A 20284-nucleotide genomic window follows, 5' to 3' on the forward strand; every position below is an offset into this window, starting at 1 on the left:
TCTGACCGATAAAGGAAGGTGTACCAAATGCCTTCTTCACTATCCTATCTACCTGTGATTCCACTTTCAAGGAACTAAGAACCTGCATTCCAAGGTCTCTTTGTTCAGCAACACTCCCTAGGACCTTACCATTAAGTGTATAAGTCCTGCTAAGATTTGCTTTCCCAAAATGCAGCACCTCACATTTATGTGAATTAAACTCCATCTGCCACTTCTCAGCCCATTGGCCCATCTGGTCAAGATTCTGTTTTAAGCTGAGGTACCCCTCTTCGCTGTCCACTACACCTCCAATTTTGGTATCATTTGCAAACTTACTAACTGTACCTCTTATGCTCGCATCCAAATCATTTATGTAAATGACAAAAAGTAGAGGACCCAGCACCGATCCTTGTGGCACTCCACTAGTCACAGGCCTCCAGTCTGTAAAACAACCCTCCACCACCACCCTATGTCTTCTACCTTTGAGCCAGTTCTGAATCCAAATGGCTAGTTCCCTCTGTATTCCATGAGGTCTAACCTTGCTAATCAGTCTCCCATGGGGAACCTTGTCGAACGCCTTACTGAAGTCCATATAGATCACATCTCCTGCACTGCTCTCACCAATCCTCTTTGTTACTTCTTCAAAAAACTCAATCAAGTTTGTGAGACATGATTTCCCAGCACAAAGCCATGTTGACTATCCCTAATCAGTCCTTGCCTTTCCAAATACATGTACATCCTGTCCCTCAGGATTCCCTCCAACAACTGTCCACCACCGATGACAGGCTCACTGGTCTTGAGTTCCCTGGCTTGTCTTTACCGCCCTTCTTAAACAGTGGCACCACGTTTGCCAACCTCCAATCTTCCGGCACCTCACCTGTGACTATCGATGATACAAATATCTCAGCAAGGGGCCCAGCAATCACTTCTCTAGCTTCCCACAGAGTTCTCGGGTACACCTGATCAGGTCTTGGGGATTTATCCACTTTTAACCGTTTCAAGACATCCAGCACTTCCTCCTCTGTAATCTGGACATTTTGCAAGATGTCACCATCTATTTCTCTACAGTCTATATCTTCCATATCCTTTTCCACAGTAAATACTGATGCAAAATATTCATTTAGTATCTCCCCCATTTTCTGCAGCTCCACACAAAGGCCACCTTGCTGATCTTTGAGGGACCCTATTCTCTCCCTAGTTACCATTTTGTCCTTAATATATTTGTAAAAACCCTTTGGATTCTCCTTAATTCTATTTGCCAAAGCTATCTCATGTCCCTGTTTTGCCCTCCTGATTTCCCTCCTAAGTATACTCCTACTTTCTTTATACTCTTCTAAGGATTCACTCGATCTATCCTGTCTATACCTGTCATATGCTTCCTTCTTTTTCTTAACCAAATCCTCAATTTCTTTAGTCATCCAGCATTCCCTATACCTACCAACCTTTCCTTTCACCCTGACAGGAATATTCTTTCTCTCGATTCTTGTTGTCTCATTTCTAAGGCTTCCCATTTTCCAACCGTCCCTTTACCTGCAAACATCTGCCTCCAATCAGCTTTCGAAAGTTCTTGCCTATTACTGACAAAATTGGCCTTTCTCCAATTTAGAACTTCAACTTTTAGATCTGGTTTATCCTTTTCCATCACTATTTTAAAACAAATAGAATTATGGTCGCTGGCCCCAAAATGCTCCCCCACTGACACCTCAGTCACCTGCCCTGCCTTAACTCCCCAAGAGTAGGTCAGGTTTTGCACCTTCTCTAGTAGGTACATCCATATACTGAATCAGAAAATTGTCTTGTACACACTTAAGAAATTCCTCTCCATCTAAACCTTTAATACTATGGCAGTCACAGTCGATGATTGGAAAGTTAAAATCCCCTACCATAATTACCCTATTATTGTTACAGATAGCTGAGATCTCCTTACAAGTTTGTTTTTCAATTTCCTTCTGACTGTTAGGGGGTCTATAATACAATCCCAATAAGATGATCATCCCTTTCTTATTTTTCAGTTCCACCCAAATAACTTCCCTGGATGTATTTCCGGGAATATCCTCCCTCAGCACAGCTGTAACGTTATCTCTTATCAAAAATGCCACTCCCCCTCCTCTCTTGACCCCCCCTTTCTATCCTTCCTGCAGCATTTGTATCCTGGAACATTAAGCTGCCAGTCCTGCCCATCCCTGAGCCATGTTTCTGTAATTGCTATGATATCCCAGTCCCATGTTCCTAACCATGCCCTGAGTTCATCTGCCTTCCCTGTTAGGCCCCTTGCCTTGAAATAAATGCAGTTTAATTTATTAGTCCTACCTTGTCCCTGCCTGCCCTGACTGTTTGACTCACTTCTGTTCTCAACTGTACCAGTCTCAGATTGATCTCTTTCCTCACTATTTCCCTGGGTCCCACCACCATCACCACTGCCCACCCCCACCTCCCCCCCTGCCCCCCACCCCCACCCCACCCCCACCATACTAGTTTAAATCCTCCCAAGCTGTTCTGGCAAATTTCCCTGCCAGTATATTAGACCCCTTCCAATTTATGTACAATTCGTCCTACTTGTGCAGGCCACTTCTACCCCAAAAGAGATTCCAATGATCCAAAAATGTGAATCCTTCTCCCATACACCAGCTCCTCAGTCATGCATTCATCTGCTCTATCCTCCTATTCCTGCCCTCACTAGTTCATAGCACTGGGAGTAATCCAGATATTACCATCCTTGAGGACCTCCTTTTTAAATTTCTGCCTAACTCTCTGTAATCTCCCTTCAGAGTCTCAACCTTTTCCCTTCCAATGTCATTGGTTCCAATGTGGACAATGACCTGTTGCTGACCCCTCTCTCCTGTGAGAACATTCTGCACCCTTACTGAGACACCCTTGATCCTGGCACCAGGGAAACAACACACCATTCTGCATTTTCTCTGCTGGCCACAGAAACGTCTGTCTGTACCTCGGACTACAGAATCCCCTAACATAATTGATTGCTTGGAAGCCGACGTACCCCTTGTTGCATTAGAACCAGTCTCAATACCTGAAACTTGGCTGTTCGTGCTACGTTCCCCTGAGAATCCATCACCCTCTACATTTTCCAAAACAGCATACCTGTTTGAAATGGGTATATCCACAAAAGACTCCTGCTCTAGCTGCCTACCTCTTTACCCTTCCTGGAGTTAACCCATCTATGTGACTGTATCTGAGACTTTCCCCCTTCCTATAACTGCCATCCATCACATACTGTTGCTGTGGCAAATTCCTCATCTCTTCTAATTGTCTCTCCAACCGATCCACTCGATCCGATAAGATTCGCATCCAACAGCATTTGTGACAGATATAATCCGCAGTAACCCTTAAACTCTCTTTAAACTCCCAATCTAACAAGAAGTACATATCACTGCGAAGGCCATTTTTGCTCCTTCACGATCTACAGACCCAGAAAATAACAACTTAGGGCCACTAAGTTCAGGCAGCATCCAAGGAGCAGGAGAATCGATGTTTCGGACATGAGCCCATCTTCAGGAGTGAAGGAGTTCCGGGCTCATGCCTGAAACATCAATTCTCCTGCTCCTTGGATGCTCCCTGACCTGCCCCTTGGATGCTGCCTGACCTGCTGCGCTTTTTCAGCGCCCACCTTCACCACTTCCTCTGGTAGCTCATTCCACATACGCACCACCCTCTGCAAGAAAAAGTTGCCCCTTAGGTCTCTTTTAAATCTTGCCCCTCTCATCTTAAATCTGTACCCTTTAGTTTTTTGACTGCCCTACTGTGGGAAAAAGACATTGATTATTCACCCTATCCATGCCCATCATGATTTTATAAACTTCTGTAAGGCCACCTTTCAGCCTCTGACACTCCAGAGAAAATAGCCTTCGGGTATTTAGCCTCTCCCTATAGTTCACAACCTCCAAGCCCTATAACATCCTTGTAAATATTTTAATGAACCCTTTCAAGTTCAACATCTTTCCTGTAACAGGGAGACCAGAATTGAATGCAGTATTGAAAAGTGGTCGAACCAATATCCTGTATGGCTGCAACATGACATCGCCACTCCTGTACTCAATGCACTGACCATTAGAGGCAAGCATACCAAATGCCATTCTACCCCGTCTACTTGTGACTCCACTTTCAAGGAACAGTGAATCTTCACCCAGTTATTCTTTGTTCGGCAACACTGCCCAGGACCCTACCATTAAGTGTTTCAGTCCTGCCCTGATTTTCCTTTCCAAAATACAACACTTCACATTTATCTAAGTTAAACTTCAGCTGCTACTCCTTGGCCCATCTGATCAAGGTCTCTGAGATAACCACTGCTGCCTCACAGCGCCAGAGACCCAGGTTCAATTCCCGCCTCAGGCGACTGTCTGTGTGGAGTTTGCACATTCTCTCCGTGTCTGTATAGGTTTCCTCCGGGTGCTCTGGTTTCCTCCTACAGTCCAAAAATGTGCAGGTTAGGTGAATTGGCCATGCTAAATTGCCCATAGTGTTAGATGAAGGGGTAAATGTAGGGAAATGGGTCTGGGTGGGTTGCTCTTCGGAGGGTCGGTGTGGACTTGTTGGGCCAAAGGGCCTGTTTACACACTGTAGGTAATCTAATTTAATCTAAACTTAATCGAAGGAGTTCCTCTTTCAAATTAAAGCTGAAGAGAAATCCTGGAAAAACATGATTTTTAGACCCCTTGTACAGCAGTGCCTATGGATCATTTCCCAGGGACCTGGAAGCTTCTATGACTTTTTGCTTGTCCTTATATGAGTGAAAGCGCACTGGGACCGGGCGGGGGCGCTGCATTAACCCTGACCTGTGCACTGTAACCCAATACGCCCTTTCAATCTGCAGCCTGCTGGACTTGATGTGAAGGCCCAAAAACTTCGGCAAACAGCTTTCAAAGAAACTGACAGGCTGCTCACCTTCCTCACCTTCAGGGAGCCCGACAATTCGGAGATTTATCCTTTGACCTTGATTTTTGAGGTCGTCAATATGGTTTCGCAAGGCCCGCACCTCTCGCTCCAGCACCTGGATCCGACTGGATGAGGACTCCATCGCAGCTTCTGAAGCCTTAGTATGATCCTGCACCTCCTCCAGCCACTCCCCGAGGCCCTGCATCTCCTGCTAATGCTTCCGTAGCATGGATGCAATAGGTTGGACTGGGCAGGAATCTCCCCACGGATCTCCTCAATCGCAGCCCCAACTTTCAAGTTAAGTCTCTCCATCGCCGCAGCCAATTCCTGTGAGTCTGTCAGGTCCCCGGGGGGCTCAGGAGAGGTTGCTCCCGCTGCAGTCTCTGGTGTGGTAGGTGCTGCAGGGGAGTGTCCTCCCTGCTGCCGCTTACTCACACCTTTTCTCTTTGGCACCCTTCCCACTCTCAAATATGAACAAGTATGTGTTCTGTAAGGTTTTATAATAATAATTCCACTACATAAGTTGGCCAAGGATGGCAAAAAAACACCAGTGTGCCTTGGGTGTTAGACAGAGCTGTCTACAGCAGTTCTACAGAATCGCCGCCATCTTGCCAAGTCCCTCTCTTCTACTTTTAATCGTAACTCAAACTGTTTCATTTCTGCTGCCTTTTCCTTATCTCTTGCCTCTAACTCGAGCTGCTTCATTTGCAAATGAATTCTTGCCATCTTTATAGATTCTGATAGTTTCTCCAGCCAGTTTAATTGCTGAGTTACTATTGTAATTATCTCTCTCCTTTCCTCACAGAAGTAGGCAGTTACAATTCCAGCTTCTCTGTTAATTCTTGCAACTTGGTCTTACTCACTTTTTGCAAAACCTCCAAAGTCACCGTATCCCCATCCAGAAAACTTTTGGTGATTGAAAGAGCCATTACTATCCCAAGCTTTGTCTACTCAACCAAACCAACACCAGAAATAAAGACACTAGCACCTACCACTTGCTGTTTAAAATCCTGCAAAGAGCCCCCAGACTGTTATGGATTAGACCAGACCACTCAAAACATTCTTACGCAGGCAGCCCTAGACCTAACTTTGCAATTTGTTTCGGTGAGTGTACAATGAAAATTACCTGGAGTAAGATTGACCACTAGATTTTAAAACAGACAAAACATTTATTTAAAAAATCACACAATGAAACACAATGAACAGAATAAAGAATGCCTACAGAACTCAACCTATCCAGCTAGACTTAATTATGCTGTTCCAAATACACAGAACAGTCCCAATGAGCAAACTCCCTTTAAAACCCAGTTTAAATGGATCATGTGCTTACAGGTTGAAGTTGAAGGGCAGAAAAGAGAGCGAGAGTTTCAACACAGCTCCCTGTTGAACTTTCCAGTTCAAGACTGAACTAAAACCTGCTTAGCTCAGCTAGCTAAATAGTTGACCACTCCCCTCTCTTTACACAGATCACTTCTAAAGCGTGACCACTTTGGCCTGAAGTCTCATCTGTTTACATATAAACAAAAGGCATCTCAAAATCCTTTCCATCTCTGCACCAAAACTGTCTGATAGGAGTCCGGCCTAGTTAATTTCCCCTCTGAAAAAATCAAGGACAGAGTCTCCTTGAGCCAAAGAACAGCTTTTAGAAAAAAAAGGACTAGCTTTGTGACACTAAATTGCTGCAGACACTTTTTGCATCTGCCTGCTAACATTTCCTCTGAAAAGCAGTATCTCTCTCAGCCAGCACTCCCTGTGAGTGTTATACTGGGAATGCCAGCCTGCATCATGTGCTCACATCTCTGGAGTGAGGATTGAACTGAAGACCATTAGATATGGCAAGAACTCCAGCCACTGGACCACAGCTGATTCTCAATAAGTTTGTATAATTGTACACATTGCAATAATCCTAACAGAGACAGAATATTCAGATTCCACTTCAACTTTAGGAATTATGCACATGATTGAATTATTGAATGATAGAGTTCAGAAAGAGGCCATTTGGCCCATTGTACCTATGCTGGCTCTTTCCCTAAATGTTTTGCCAATTATCTTAAATCTACGTCTGTTAATTGCTGACTCCTGCTGGCAGAGCTGGTTGATATTAAAAAGTTTATGGTCACAGTTATCTAATATAGGAGGTCAACAATTCGTAAATTTCTTGAGTTTGTTAAAAAGTGAAATTTAGATATGATACATCAGTAAAGTGGATTATTGAAAAAAAAACCATGACAATTGGGAATGATTCACTGATATCAGATGACAAACAGGCTGTGTGTTGGTCTCATTAAAGTTATCCTGCTCTCCATCTGGTGTGTTAGGGTACTTTTCCCTATACTTCATCCTCTTCCTCTGGTCCATTTTCCATCTGGATATGAACTCAGAGAAACACAGAAGATAGGAGTAGGCCATCTGGCCCCTCGAGACTGCTCCACCATTCATTATGAGCATGGCTGATCATCAAGCTCAATATCCGAAACTCACCATCTCCCACATCCCTTGATCCCCTTAGCCACAAGAACTATTAGCTATCTTTTTCTTGAAAACCCATAAAGTCTTGGTCTCAAACACTTCCTCTGCTACTACATTCTACACACTCACCATTCTCTGGGTGATCAAATTTTCCTCATCTCAGTCCTAAAAGGTTTACCCCTTATCCTTAAACTATGACCCCTGGCTCTGGACTCTGCCAACATTCCCCTGTCTCAATTTACAGCCATTCAAATCATAATCTGCCTTGCTATTTTTGCTACCAAAGTGGATAACCTCACATTTATCTACATTATTTTAAATCTGCCATGCATTTGCCCACTTATTCATCCCGTCCAAATCACACTGCAACATGTCTGCATCCTCCTCACAGCTAACCTTTTTACCCAGCTTTGTGTCATCTGCAAATGTTGGAATATTACATTTAGCTCCCTTATCTAAATCATTAGCACATTTGTGAATAGCTGGGTCCTTGTACTAAGCTGATCCCTGCAGCACCCAGTAAATACTAGGAAAGTTCTATTTTCAAAGAAGCCCGATTTTCAACAATCTTAGATTAAAATCTTTTCAGAATGTACTCTCCCTGTCACACCATAAAGAATAATGTCCAAACTGCAGGTCATTTATATTGACAGGGGCTTATGCCCGAAACGTCGAATTTCCTATTCCTTGGATGCTGCCTGACCTGCTGTGCTTTAACCAGCAACACATTTTCAGCTCAGTGTCAGTGCCCAGTGTCAGATAATATCCAGTCTTGGTCAATGTACAGAAATGTGGAGGTGCTGGTGTTGGACTGGGGTGGACAAAGTTAAAAATCACACAACACCAGATTACAATCCCAACAGGTTTATTTGGAAATACTAGTTTTCAAAATGCTGTTCTTTCATCGACTGACTAGTCACCTGATGAAGGAGCAGCGCTCTGACAGCTAGTACTTCCAAATAAAGCTGTTGGGACTATAACGTGATGTTGTGTGATTTTTAACAATGTACAGAGAGATTATTCACTTTAGGTCAGTATTTTTTCAGTGTCTGTTATATGTCAAATATCAGTCAGTGACAAATGCATGTACCCAGGTTCAGTCAGTGGCCTCTACATATAAGTGACCAGTGTACATCAGTGCCCAACATTAGAGACCAGTGTCAGTCAGCACCTAGTGCCAGTGTCAGTCAGTGCCCACTGTCGGTCAGTGCCTAGTGTCAGTCAATGCCCAGTGTCAGTCAGTGCCTAATGTCAGTCAGCACCAAGTGCCAGTGTCAGTGCCCACTGTCAGTCAGAGTCCTAGAGTCATAGAGATGTACAGCATGGAGACAGACCCTTCAGTCCAACCCATCCACGCCGACCAGATATCCCAACCCTATCTAGTCCTACCTGCCAGCACCCGGCCCATATCACTCCAAACCCTTCCTATTCATATACCCATCCAAATGCCTCTTAAAAGTTGCAATTGTACCAGCCTCCACCACTTCCTCTGGCAGCTCATTCCATACACATACCACTGTCTGCATGAAAACGTTGCCCCTTAGGTCACTTTTATATCTTTCCCCTCTCAACCTAAACCTATGCCCTCTAGTTCTGGACTCCCTGACCCCAGGGAAAAGATTTTGTCTATTTACCATATCCATGCCCCTCATAATTTTGTAAACCTTTATAAGGTCACCCCTCAGCCTCCGATGCTCCAGGGAAAACAACCCCAGACTGTTCAGCCTCTCCCTATAGCTCAAATCTTCCAACCCTACCAACAGCCTTGTAAATGTTTTCTGAACCCTTTCAAGTTTCACAACATCTTTCCGATAGGACCAGAATTGCATGCAATATTCCAACAGTGGCCTTATCAATATCCTGTACAGTCACAACATGACTTCCAAACTCCTGTACTCAATACTCTGATCAATAAAGGAAAGCATACCAAATGCCTTCTTCACTATCCTATCTACCTGCGACTCCACTTTCAAGGAGCTATGAACCTGCACTCCAACGTCTCTTTGTTCAGCAACACTCCCTAGGACCTTACCATTAAGTGTAAAAGTCCTGCTAAGATTTGCTTTCCCAAAATGCAGCATCTCGCATTTGTCTGAATTAAACTCCATCTGCCACTTCTCAGCCCATTGGCACATCTGGTCAAGATCCTGTTGTAAGCTGAGGTAACCTTCTTCACTATCCACTACATCTTCAATTTTGGTGTTATCTGAAAACTTACTAACTGTACCTCTTATGCGCACATCCAAATCATTTATGTAAATGACAAAAAGTTGAGGACCCAGCACCGATCCATGTGGCATCCACTGGTCTCAGGCCTCCAGTCTGAAAAACAACCCTCCACCACCAAACTCTGACTTCTACCTTTGAGCCAGTTCTGTATCCAAATTGCTATTCCTCCCTGTATTCCGTGAGATCTAACTTTGCTAATCAGTCTCCCATGGGGAACCTTGTTGAACGCCTTACTGAAATCCATATAGATCACAACAACCGCTCTGCCTTCGTCAATCCTCTTTGTTACTTCCTCAAAAAACTCAATAAAGTTTGTGAGACATGATTTCCCATGCACAAAGCCATGTTGACTATCCCTAAACAGTCCTTGCCTTTCCAAATACATGTACATCCTGTCCCTCAACATTCCAACCAACAATTTGCCCACCACCAACATCAGGCTCACTGGTCCTGAGTTCCCTGGCTCGCCCTTACCACCCTTCTTAAACAATGGCACCATGTTAGCCAACCTCCAGTCTTCCGGCACTTCACCTGTGACTATCGATGATACAAATATCTCAGCAAGAGGCCCAGCAAGCACTTCTCTAACTTCCCACAGAGTTCTCGGGTACACCTGATTAGGTCCTGGGGATTTATCCACTTTTATGCATTGCAAGACATCCAGGCTCTGTAACATGGACATTTTGCAAGGTATCACCATCTATTTCCCTACAGTCTATATCTTCCATATACTTTTCCACAGTAAATACTGATGCAAAATACTCATTTAGTATCTCCCCCATTTTCTGCGGCTCCACACAAATGCCGCAGTCAGTGCCTAATGTCAGTCAGTGACCAGTGTCAGTGACCAGTTTCAGTCAGCACCTAGTGCCAGTGTCAGTCAGTGCCCACTGTCAGTCAGTTTGTGCCCAGCATCAGTGACTAGTGTCAATGAGCATCTAGTGCCAGTGTCAGTCAGTGCCCAGTACCAGTGACCAGTGTCAGTCAGTGCCTAGTGCCAGTCAATGCCCAGTGTCTGCCATAGTCCAGTGTCACTCAGAGTGTCCACAGTTAGTCAGAGCCCAGAGCCAAGAGTCAGGGGAAGTTGCTGGCCTAGTGGTGTTATCGCTGGCCCGTTAATCCAGAGAGCTAGGTAACGTTCTTGGGTCCTGGTTTCAAATCCTGCCATGGCAGATGATGAAATTTGAAATCAATAAATATCTGAAATTAAGAATCTAACATCTACTGTAAATCCATTGCCAAGTGTCAGAAAGCCCCATCTGGTTCACTAATTTCCTTGAGAGAAGGAAATCTGCTATCCTTACTTGGTCTGGCCTACATGCGATTCCAGACCCACAGCAATGTTGTTGACTCTCAGTTGCCCTCTGGACAATTAGGGATGGGCAATAAATGCTGCCTACCAGAGTCACCCTCATCCAGTGAATGAATAAAAGAAAGCCAGAGCCCAGTGTCACTCAATTTCCAGTATCCAGTGAAAGTCAATGCCCAGTGTTCAGTGCAGTCAATGCCCAGTGTTCAGTGTCAGAGCCAGTCAATGCCCAGTGTTCAGTGTCAGTCAATGTCCAGTATTCAATGACAGTCAATGCCCAGTGTTCAGAGTCAGTGCCAGTCAATGCCCAGTGTTCAGTGTCAATGCCAGTGAATGCCCAGCGACAGCCTGCAGTGACAGTGCGCAGTACCTTCCCAGATGAAATTTCCGCGGATCTTTTTGGCGAACTTGAACCAGAAGGTCTCCCTGCTGGGTTCCTGCAGCAGGACCTCGGCGGTCCAGAAGGACGGTTCATTGACCGCACTGCTCTCCGCGACCATGGGCAGCGCCCGCTCTGGGTCCCAGTGGCCCAGCTCCGGCCTGGATCCGCACACAAAGGGCTGCACGCCGTGCTCTTCCAGGCTCACCACCAGACCAAACCTCAGCAGCATGGCGACACGGCAGGCTCCGGCCAGGGAGAGGGGTGGGCAGTCTGCAAACTATACACCAGGCTCAGGGAGCACAGGGGCTTCCCAGCCTCGCCCTGTCTCACTGGGGCAGGCTCTCTGGGGGCTGGGGGTGGGGGGAGGCACTGTGTGATTGGAACTCACCCAAACAAATCAAAATAACGCTGAAATACTTCCAGGGAAACACATGAGGACGAGTGCCAGCACTGCTCACAATCTGATCTCAGCAGTTGCTCAGTGCTCACTACCATTACTGCATCTCCCCTCCCCTCCTAAACATTTATCCAGCTTTATGGCGTCTTTCTTGTGTTTTGCTGTCTGTATTGCTTCCAGTTTTACTCCCCGAATGTTACTGTGTGTAATCCTCTGATCATTCTGAAACCAGACCTCCCCCCCCCCCCTCTCAGATGTATCTATTTAAAGATTGACCCCGCTCCTGCAAAGGTTGACTGAGGAAAGTGATCCAAATATAGAGGTTCGCCCATTCTGCCAAAATTCACAGCCGAGCAGTGAGGGGAGGGAACAGGCAGAACTGGATTAGGCTGCTCCTCAGAAAGAGAGTTAACTTTTCAAATCCACTGTTTGAAAGAGTCATATTGGATTTGAAACATTAACTCTGTTTTTCTCTCTCCACAGATGCTGCCAGACCTGTTGAGTTTCTGCAGCACTTTAACTCTATAGTGATGCAAGTTAAAATCATATACTGTAAACAGGTGCATAATGCAACAGGTTTTATACCATTTAACTAGGACTATTCTAGTTAGACCAGAAAGATGGATAAGGTGCTTTGCTAGTTCAGTGATGCTGGGCACTAACAGGTGACCACTAAGAGAAAGTGAGGGCTGCAGATGCTGGAGATCAGAGTAGAAAAGTATGGTGCTGGATAAGCACAGCCGTCAGGCAGCACTTGAGGAGCAGGGGGGTCAACGTCCCCAGCATAAGCTCTGAATGTCCTAATGAAACATCCACTCTCCTGCTCCTCAGATGCTGCCTGACCGCCTGTGCTTTTCCAGCACCACACTTATAGTCACTAGAGGTGACACTGACTGACATTGATCAATAACAAGTGGGCACTTACAGACACTGGTCAGTGACACTGCGCTGTTACAGACACGGATCAGTGATGCTGGTCACTAAGTGTGGGCATTAACAGACATACTGGTCAGGTGCTGGTCACTAACAGTCTACCAATAACAAAGCAGCAGAGTGTTTCAGTTCAGTGAATGAGCCTCTAGAAAGAAAAACACATTTACAAAAAGGAGATGATGAAGTATTGGGGAATCAACAGTTAAAAGTCTCCATTTTGTAAGGAATGTTTCTCTGGGCTGAATAAGTGACCAATAGTTTGAATCAACCATATTAGAGTGATAGGGCACCCAAGGAATTTTACCTCAGACCACTCCTTGTGTTCGAACAGCCTATCTGCCCCTCGCCCAGTGAGACTGGTACCTTGAAAGGACTGAACAAACTACCCGGACCAGGGTTATAAGGTAAGAAAGTCTTTTTTTAATGAGGTTGCCCTAGGCTGCTGCGGGGTGACATTGGTTATTCTATATTTCCTGAGATAAAGAGTCAGGACCGGGGACCTGTACTTGCCACTATCTGATGGATTCAACTTAGAGAGTTGCCTCACTCAGATATGGACAGTTGAAATTATGAGATCTTGGAAAAAGGAGGGCAGGCTCAGTAAATTTCTCACTCCGTAGTATTGATATGGCCGGTTGAAATTTGTTTATAGTAAAGTAAGGAGTCATAAGGGATAATGGGATAATCCATCTATGTAGTTAGAATGGGGACTCCCTTTCAGACTGTGTATGAGAGAAGGAGAATGGACATTTCGAGTATGAGCCCTTCTTCAGGAACGAGGAGAGTGTGCCAAGCAGGCTAAGATTAAAGGTAGGGAGGAGGCATTTGGGGGAGGGGCACTGGAAATGCGATAGGTGGAAGGAGGTTACGGTGAGGGTGATAGGCCAGAGTGAGGGTGGGGGCGGAGAGGTCAGGAAGAAGATTGCAGGTTAGGAGACAGGTGCTGAGGAAGGAGATGTGGCTGTGGTAGCGAGTCTGTTTGAGAACGTGGCTGAAACGCTTCTGGGCAGAGGAGATGACCTGGGGTGTTCAGCGAGAGAGGGACTCAGTGAAATCCTTGTAGAGGGAGGAAGAGAGCTTTTTCAAGGAAGGCATCCTTGCAAGAGGATTCACAGTAGGTTAAAGTCAACTAGGAGAAAGTGAGGACTGCAGATGCTGGAGATCAGAGCTGAAAATGTGTTGCTGGAAAAGCGCAGCAGGTCAGGCAGCATCCAAGGAGCAGGAGAATCGACGTTTCGTGCATGAGCCCTTCTTCAGGAATGAGGAGAGTGTGCCAAGCAGGCTAAGATAAAAGATTGGGAGGAGGGACTTGGGGGAAGGGCATTGGAAATGCGATAGTTGGAAGGAGGTTAAGGTGACCCCAGATCATCTCCTCTGCCCAGAAGCTTTTCAGCCACGTTCTCTGGAGCTGGAGATCCTGGAGTGTTTTGATTTGGAAATTTATTATATGCCTGTATCAATGTGGATCATGCATGATTAATGTAATGTCCTTTTGAGGAACTATTAGGGTAAAGCAAAATCTGCCACGTAATGTTGATTTTAAAAGTTTCAGTCGTAAAGATTGGTAAAAATTATCTCTTGGAATTGGAATGTATCACATTTGGAATTTCATTTTCTGGACAGAGTGAATTTCCAAATTCTCTTTTAACGGGTAAGTTAATCTTTAATTCCGGATGCAGGACTCCTGCCCTTGTCAGTGCTATTGTAGATCTGTAATCAGTGATGTTAGCCTAATAAAAATCTCACTAAGCTAGTCTTAAAAAATTTTTTTCTCTTCTGGAAAGAAAAAGTAGTCTGCTGCTGTGGAATTAAGATGTAGGCATTTCAACCAGAATACCTAGTTATGGAGAGTGACTTCTTCTGGACTCTTTCAGATCAGTTGCTGTGCAAATATAACATTTTATTCAGTTTTGAGTTTGTCCTATTACTGTGAATGTAAAAACAGGCATGATAAACCAACTATCTCTAAGGTTTAAATTGGTATGTTTGTGTCCACAGATATGAAAATATTCATTTCCTATGTTGGCTTGACCATATTGATTTGTATTTCTGGGTTTGGTGCCTTTAAAAATCTGTGAAATTAATGAGAGTTAAATTGGAGTGCCAGTAGTGTAAATCAGACCTACAGCAGTTCAGAATGCTTTAAATTGCTTTTTCTTTGAAGGTAGTGGAAAAGGAAATTGTGGGTGTGGTATAAAATGGATTTCTAATTGTTGGATCCATGCTTTGTGGGGTTGGCACTGTCCAGTTTCATTCGAGATATGTTAGGTAGTTTAATTAACTAACTAGACTTATGTTAGTGATCCATAGGAAGTAGCACAAGTGTTTCAGATTAATTTTGATTAATATTTTGTAACATATTTTGTAACATTTATAATTTTGTAATTATAATATCAATATTTTGTAACATAATATTTCTGTAACATATTTTGGAGGAAAATGTGTAATTTAATAGCTGAGTGGAATTTGTTATTTTAATATGGACCACATGTTGGTTAGTGTGCACATAATAGGACAATCCTGATACAATTTTCTGTATACTGTCCTAAGCAGATTTGAATCATTTTGTGACATTAAAATCTGTTTGTTCTTATTAATAACAGTGAAATGCCTCAGCCAATTGTTCAATTTCCATCTATCAGTTAGAAAATATGGTTTCAACAATTTGTATTAGTCCTGAATTACAAAATCAGAATTAATTTGCAAGTTTGATTGGTTTTTATACCTTTATACATTGTCAGTGATCTGTGTCATTGCCTCATGGTTAATTTGAAGCATGGCTATAATGATTAATGTTCACCTAGACCATCTTTTAAAACAAATTGAACATTGTACATGCAATTGGCAATAAACGGTAAAACAATATGAGGAAAGTGTAGGAAGCAGAGGAAGAGAAGAAACGTTAAGGGAGAGTGAACCTTACTGTTTTCCTCATGCAAAGAATTGGCACTGGAACAACAGGTTTTATAACCTTCTGTGCCGTAGCCATTTTGATTTTGTTCTATATGATTAGCTTGCTTAGAGTATGAAAAATCTAAATGTTGAATTTTTTAAAGTAATTCGAATACACAGCTGTTTCTGGATAGTGTGGAGGCATGAATTCTCTTGGATGTTCAAATTGAATGTATTAATGACTGGGCAAAAAGGAAAATTTAAAGAATTAAAAGCAAAAGTTGCAAAAGAAAGGTCACTCTTGGGGAAATTGCAACATTGAGCATGAACAAACTGATCAGCAGCAAAATATCAGATGCAGTGGACACATTGAAACTTTTAGGACAGAACAATAGTTAATCAAAGTATTCTAAAACTTTAGAAAATGTAAAATGGAAGCATTAGGAATGTTACTAATGACTGTAAATTTATTATTTAAACATTTAACTATACTACCTATATGACATTAAAGTCTTGATTCTGTACCCCCTGTATTAGTCAGGAAATTAGGGACCTGGGATTTGGTCTCTTGTGAACAAGTGGTAAACCTAATTTGAAAGAGAAATTGTGAGAAAAAGTGTAAATTATTAATTAAAGAATAGAAGGATAAAGTCGATAGTAAATGGAAAGATATCTTGCTGGCCAGTTGGAGGAATAATACGTGTGATAGGAGGAGAGAGGTATGTACAGCAGATGGAACTCCCAAAAGCTGGGAGATGTTAAAAGCTGAGTGTGAATGGGAGCCGAAATAGGGAACAGGAGAAACAGTGTAAGGACAATAAGGCTGAGGAAGATTAAAAAAAGGGTTAAAGCAACAGCACTGTAAAAAGAACCTAAGTTCCACTCAGGATCTCGATCTTATGTCTGATATACTGACACTATGTGAGGAAGGAGATGACACTGATAAGGATGAGGAATGGGGATTTTATCCCAGGATACCCACTGGGCCCTGAACATCTCCTGATAGTCCCAGCTCACTCCTTGATTCTAAATCTCCCCCTTACTCTGAAGACGAAGGGTCCGGTATCTGTCACTGGGTTCATAGCTGACATCATGGGGAAACAGAGTCCAGTAAACCTTGAGGGGGCAGGGGGCAATTTTCATCTATGACCTCTGAATCCTTGGGCTACTGAAGCCACCCAACCACCTACTCTTGGTGTTTATGTCCCCTGGAAACCTCAAGAAATGATAATGATAATGAATCAAGCCCCTGACCGCAAGGAGAAACCAGACCTATTTGCTCAATATGTCCAAAAGGCAATACAGATGTATAATGTCACTCCTCAGGCCTTGATACCAAGTGGCACGAACAGATGAGCCAGGGTGGTGTGGAAGTGAGGACTGCAGATGCTGGAGATGAGAGTCAAGATTAGAGTGGTGCTGGAAAAACACAGCAGGTCAGGCAGCATCTGAGGAGCAGGAACAGTTAAAAAGTCATGAAGGAGAGATTCCCTCACAATGATGCCCACATGGTCCTCTTAATCCAGTCATTAGAATAAGCCTTACAACAACCTGTAAAAATTAGTGAAGTACTGGAATGCAAACCCAAACCTGGGGGCTCGAGAGATGATTATTGGGAGCAATTTGTGGCCTGTTACAGAACATTTGCAGGTGATCAAGCCTTTATTTGAGAAGATGACTCACCTTTGTTTAATGCTATGCTTTTGCATGTATTCCTTCTGGTGTTACTGACGCAATCCGGACAAACAATATGAACTGGTCCAAGAATTCCCAGTCCCAAATGAGGTGACTGTTGGTCTTTTACTGGGATGGCCAGAACAAGCCCAAACAACATTCCAAGTTACAGGTACAAACTGAATATGTCCAGAGACCTTACTCCCTATATCCTTATGCCAACCCCAACAAGGTTGATTGGGACCAGGTTACCCACTGGGGGCAGAACCTACCTCAGATGCTGGCCCAGTGACTACTGCTGAGTAGAGTCATAGAGATGTACAGCAAGGAAACAGACACTTTGGTCCAACTTGTCCATGCTGACCAATTATCCCAACCCAAACTAGTCCCACCTGCTAATACCCAGCCCATATCCCTGATTAGATTAGGTTAGATTCCCTACAGTGTGGCACAGGCCCTTTGGTCCAACAAGTCTACACCGACCCTCCGAAGAGTAAGCAACCCCCCCTCTGACTAATGCACCTAACACAGTGGGCAATGTAGCATGGCCATTTCACCTGGCATGCACATCTTTGGATTATGGGAGGAAACTGGAGCACCTGGAAGAAACCCACGCAATGTGCAAACTCCACACAGACAGTCGCCCAAGGCTGGAATCGAACCTGGGATCCTGCTACTATGAAGCAGCAGTGCTAACCGCTCAGTCACCGTGCTGCCCCTAACCCCTCCAAATCCTTTCTATTCATATACCCATCGAGATGCCTTTTAAATGTTGCAATTGTACTAGCTTTCACCATTTCCTCTGGCAGCTCATTCCATACACATACTACTCTCTGTGTGAAAAAGTTCCCCCTTAGGTCTCTTTTATATCTTTATCTTTCCCCTCTCACCCTAAACCTATGTCCTCTACTTCTGGACTCCCCCACCCAGGGAAAAGACTTTGTCTATTTATCCTATCCATGCCCCTCATGATTTTATAAACCTCGATAATGTCACCCCTCAGCTTCCTACACTCCAGGGAAAACAGCCCCAACCTATTCAACCTCTACCTGTAGCTCAAATCCTCCAATCCTGACAACATCCTTGTAAATCTTTTCTGAACCCTTTCAAGTTTCACAACATCCTTCCTATAGGAAAGAGACCAGAATTGCATGCAATATTCCAACAGTGGCCCAATCAATATCCTGTACAGCTGCAACATGACCTCCCAACTCCTGTACTCAATACTCTGACCAATAAAGGAGAGCATACCAAATGCCTCCTTCACTATCCTATCTACCTGCGACTCCACTTTCAAGGAGCTATGAACCTGCACTCCAAGGTCTTTTTATTCAGCAACACTCCCTAGGACCTTATCGTTAAGTGTATAAGTCCTGCTCAGATTTGCTTTCCCAAAATGCAACACCTCACATTTATCTAAACTCCATCTGCCACTTCTTGGCCCATCTGATCAAGATCCCATTGTAATCTGAGGTTGTCACCTTCTTCGCAGTCCACTACACCTCCAATTTTTGTTTCAACTGAAAATTTACTAACTGCGCTTCTTAAGCTCACATCCAAATCATTTATGTAAATGACAAAAAGTAGAGGACCCAGCACCGATCCTTGTGGCACTCCACTGGTCACAGGCCTCCAGTCTGACAAACAACCCTCCACCACCACACTCTGTCTTCTACTTTTGAGGCAGCTCTGTATCCAAATGGCTAGTTCTCCCTGTATTCCATGATATCTAACCTTGCTAATCAGTCTCCCATGGGAAACCTTGTTGAACGCCTTACTGAAGTCCATATAGATCACATCCACTGCTCTGCCCTAATCAATCCTCTTTGTTACTTTTTCAAAAGACTCTTTTTCTGAGGGGACCCTGGAAAGGGGGTCAGGCAGGCCCCAGTGCTACACCTTTGGGACACAGAATAAGACAGCGAAATCTCCCCAGGGATGAATGGCAGGCCCTTGTTTTAACTGTGGGAGAAATGGCCACTGCAGAGCAAAGTGTCCTTATCGTCATGGTGGAATTACTGCAGGGATTGGAGGTAGTACAGTATGTGGATGATTTCCATCTCATCAGCAATGGCGTGTCCAGCTGTGAAACCAATACCGCAGTTTTATTGAACTTCTTGCCCTCCCTAGGATAGGATAACACCATTCAGGATATACAGTTGCTGCCGATTCTGTGATTGTTGAGCAAGCAGCTTTCGAAACTCCACTACCGGCACAGAAAGCTGAATTTGTTTGCCCTCACTCAGACTTGCACATTAGCAAAGGAATATCAGCAAATATGTATACTGACTCTTGTTATGTTTTTGCCGTGGCCCACAATTATGGAGCTTTGTGGGAACATGGAGGATTTTTAAATTCACGGGGCAGCCTATCAGTAATGCTGTTTTTGTGCATAACCTCTTACAGGCTTTGCAATTGCCAGCGCTCGGCTTACGCTGGTGCAATGGCTACGGTCTCCAAGGGCAATGTTCAGGTAAATGCTGCTGCCAAACAGGTGGCCTTACACTCCGTACTTCTGGTTCCATTGGGTTCTCAGCAAAACCTGGTTAGACACAGCATCAGGATGGTTATGCCAGACCTGGGTGAGCGGCACTTGTGCTATTGTAGGAATGTTCCTGACAAATCCTCCAATATCACTGATCTCTCCAAGCACATTACCCAGGAGATCCAGAAATTCCAAGACGTTGATTATGATTTACATGGATTTATTAGTGACATGGGATGGTGGTTGTTTGGGGTCTCTTCAGGAATATTGGGGGTATGTTGTTACATTTTGGGATTATAATACTTACTGTAATTGCCTACATTTTCACATTCAGATGCTTATGGCCACTGATATCTGATTACTGTCATTATAAGCTTTACGAACAGCCTGGTTGATCATAAAATGATTAAAAGGAGGGAATGAAAAAGTATTGGGGAATCAACAGTTAAAAGTCTCCATTTTGTAAATCTCTATTTTGCAATAATAATTTGTCTTACAGGTTCAAAATGGCAGTTGCAGCCACAGTGACTGTGAGAACATGAATTGCAAGAATGCAAGAGTCTCTACATAACCTTGGAGATGTTTCTGTGTATGCTTCTTCCCAGTACCATGATTAGGCTGAATAATAGAACATTGTTAATCGGC

The 20284-nt window shown here is 43.9% G+C and overlaps 1 protein-coding gene across 1 annotated transcript in view; it reads right to left on the reverse strand.

Annotated features, from left to right (window-relative positions):
- The window catches only part of epm2a (EPM2A glucan phosphatase, laforin), a 35471-nt gene extending 23606 nt beyond the window's left edge, over positions 1-11865 (reverse strand). The window contains exon 1 of the mRNA XM_060821402.1: positions 11247-11865. Coding sequence (XP_060677385.1) covers positions 11247-11487 — 241 coding nt within the window. The 5' untranslated portion in view covers positions 11488-11865. The remainder of the gene's footprint in view (positions 1-11246) is intronic.
- Positions 11866-20284: the final 8419 nt, after the last annotated feature.

Source organism: Hemiscyllium ocellatum, chromosome 3 (assembly GCF_020745735.1).
Source record: "Hemiscyllium ocellatum isolate sHemOce1 chromosome 3, sHemOce1.pat.X.cur, whole genome shotgun sequence".
NCBI classification, from domain to species: domain Eukaryota; kingdom Metazoa; phylum Chordata; class Chondrichthyes; order Orectolobiformes; family Hemiscylliidae; genus Hemiscyllium; species Hemiscyllium ocellatum.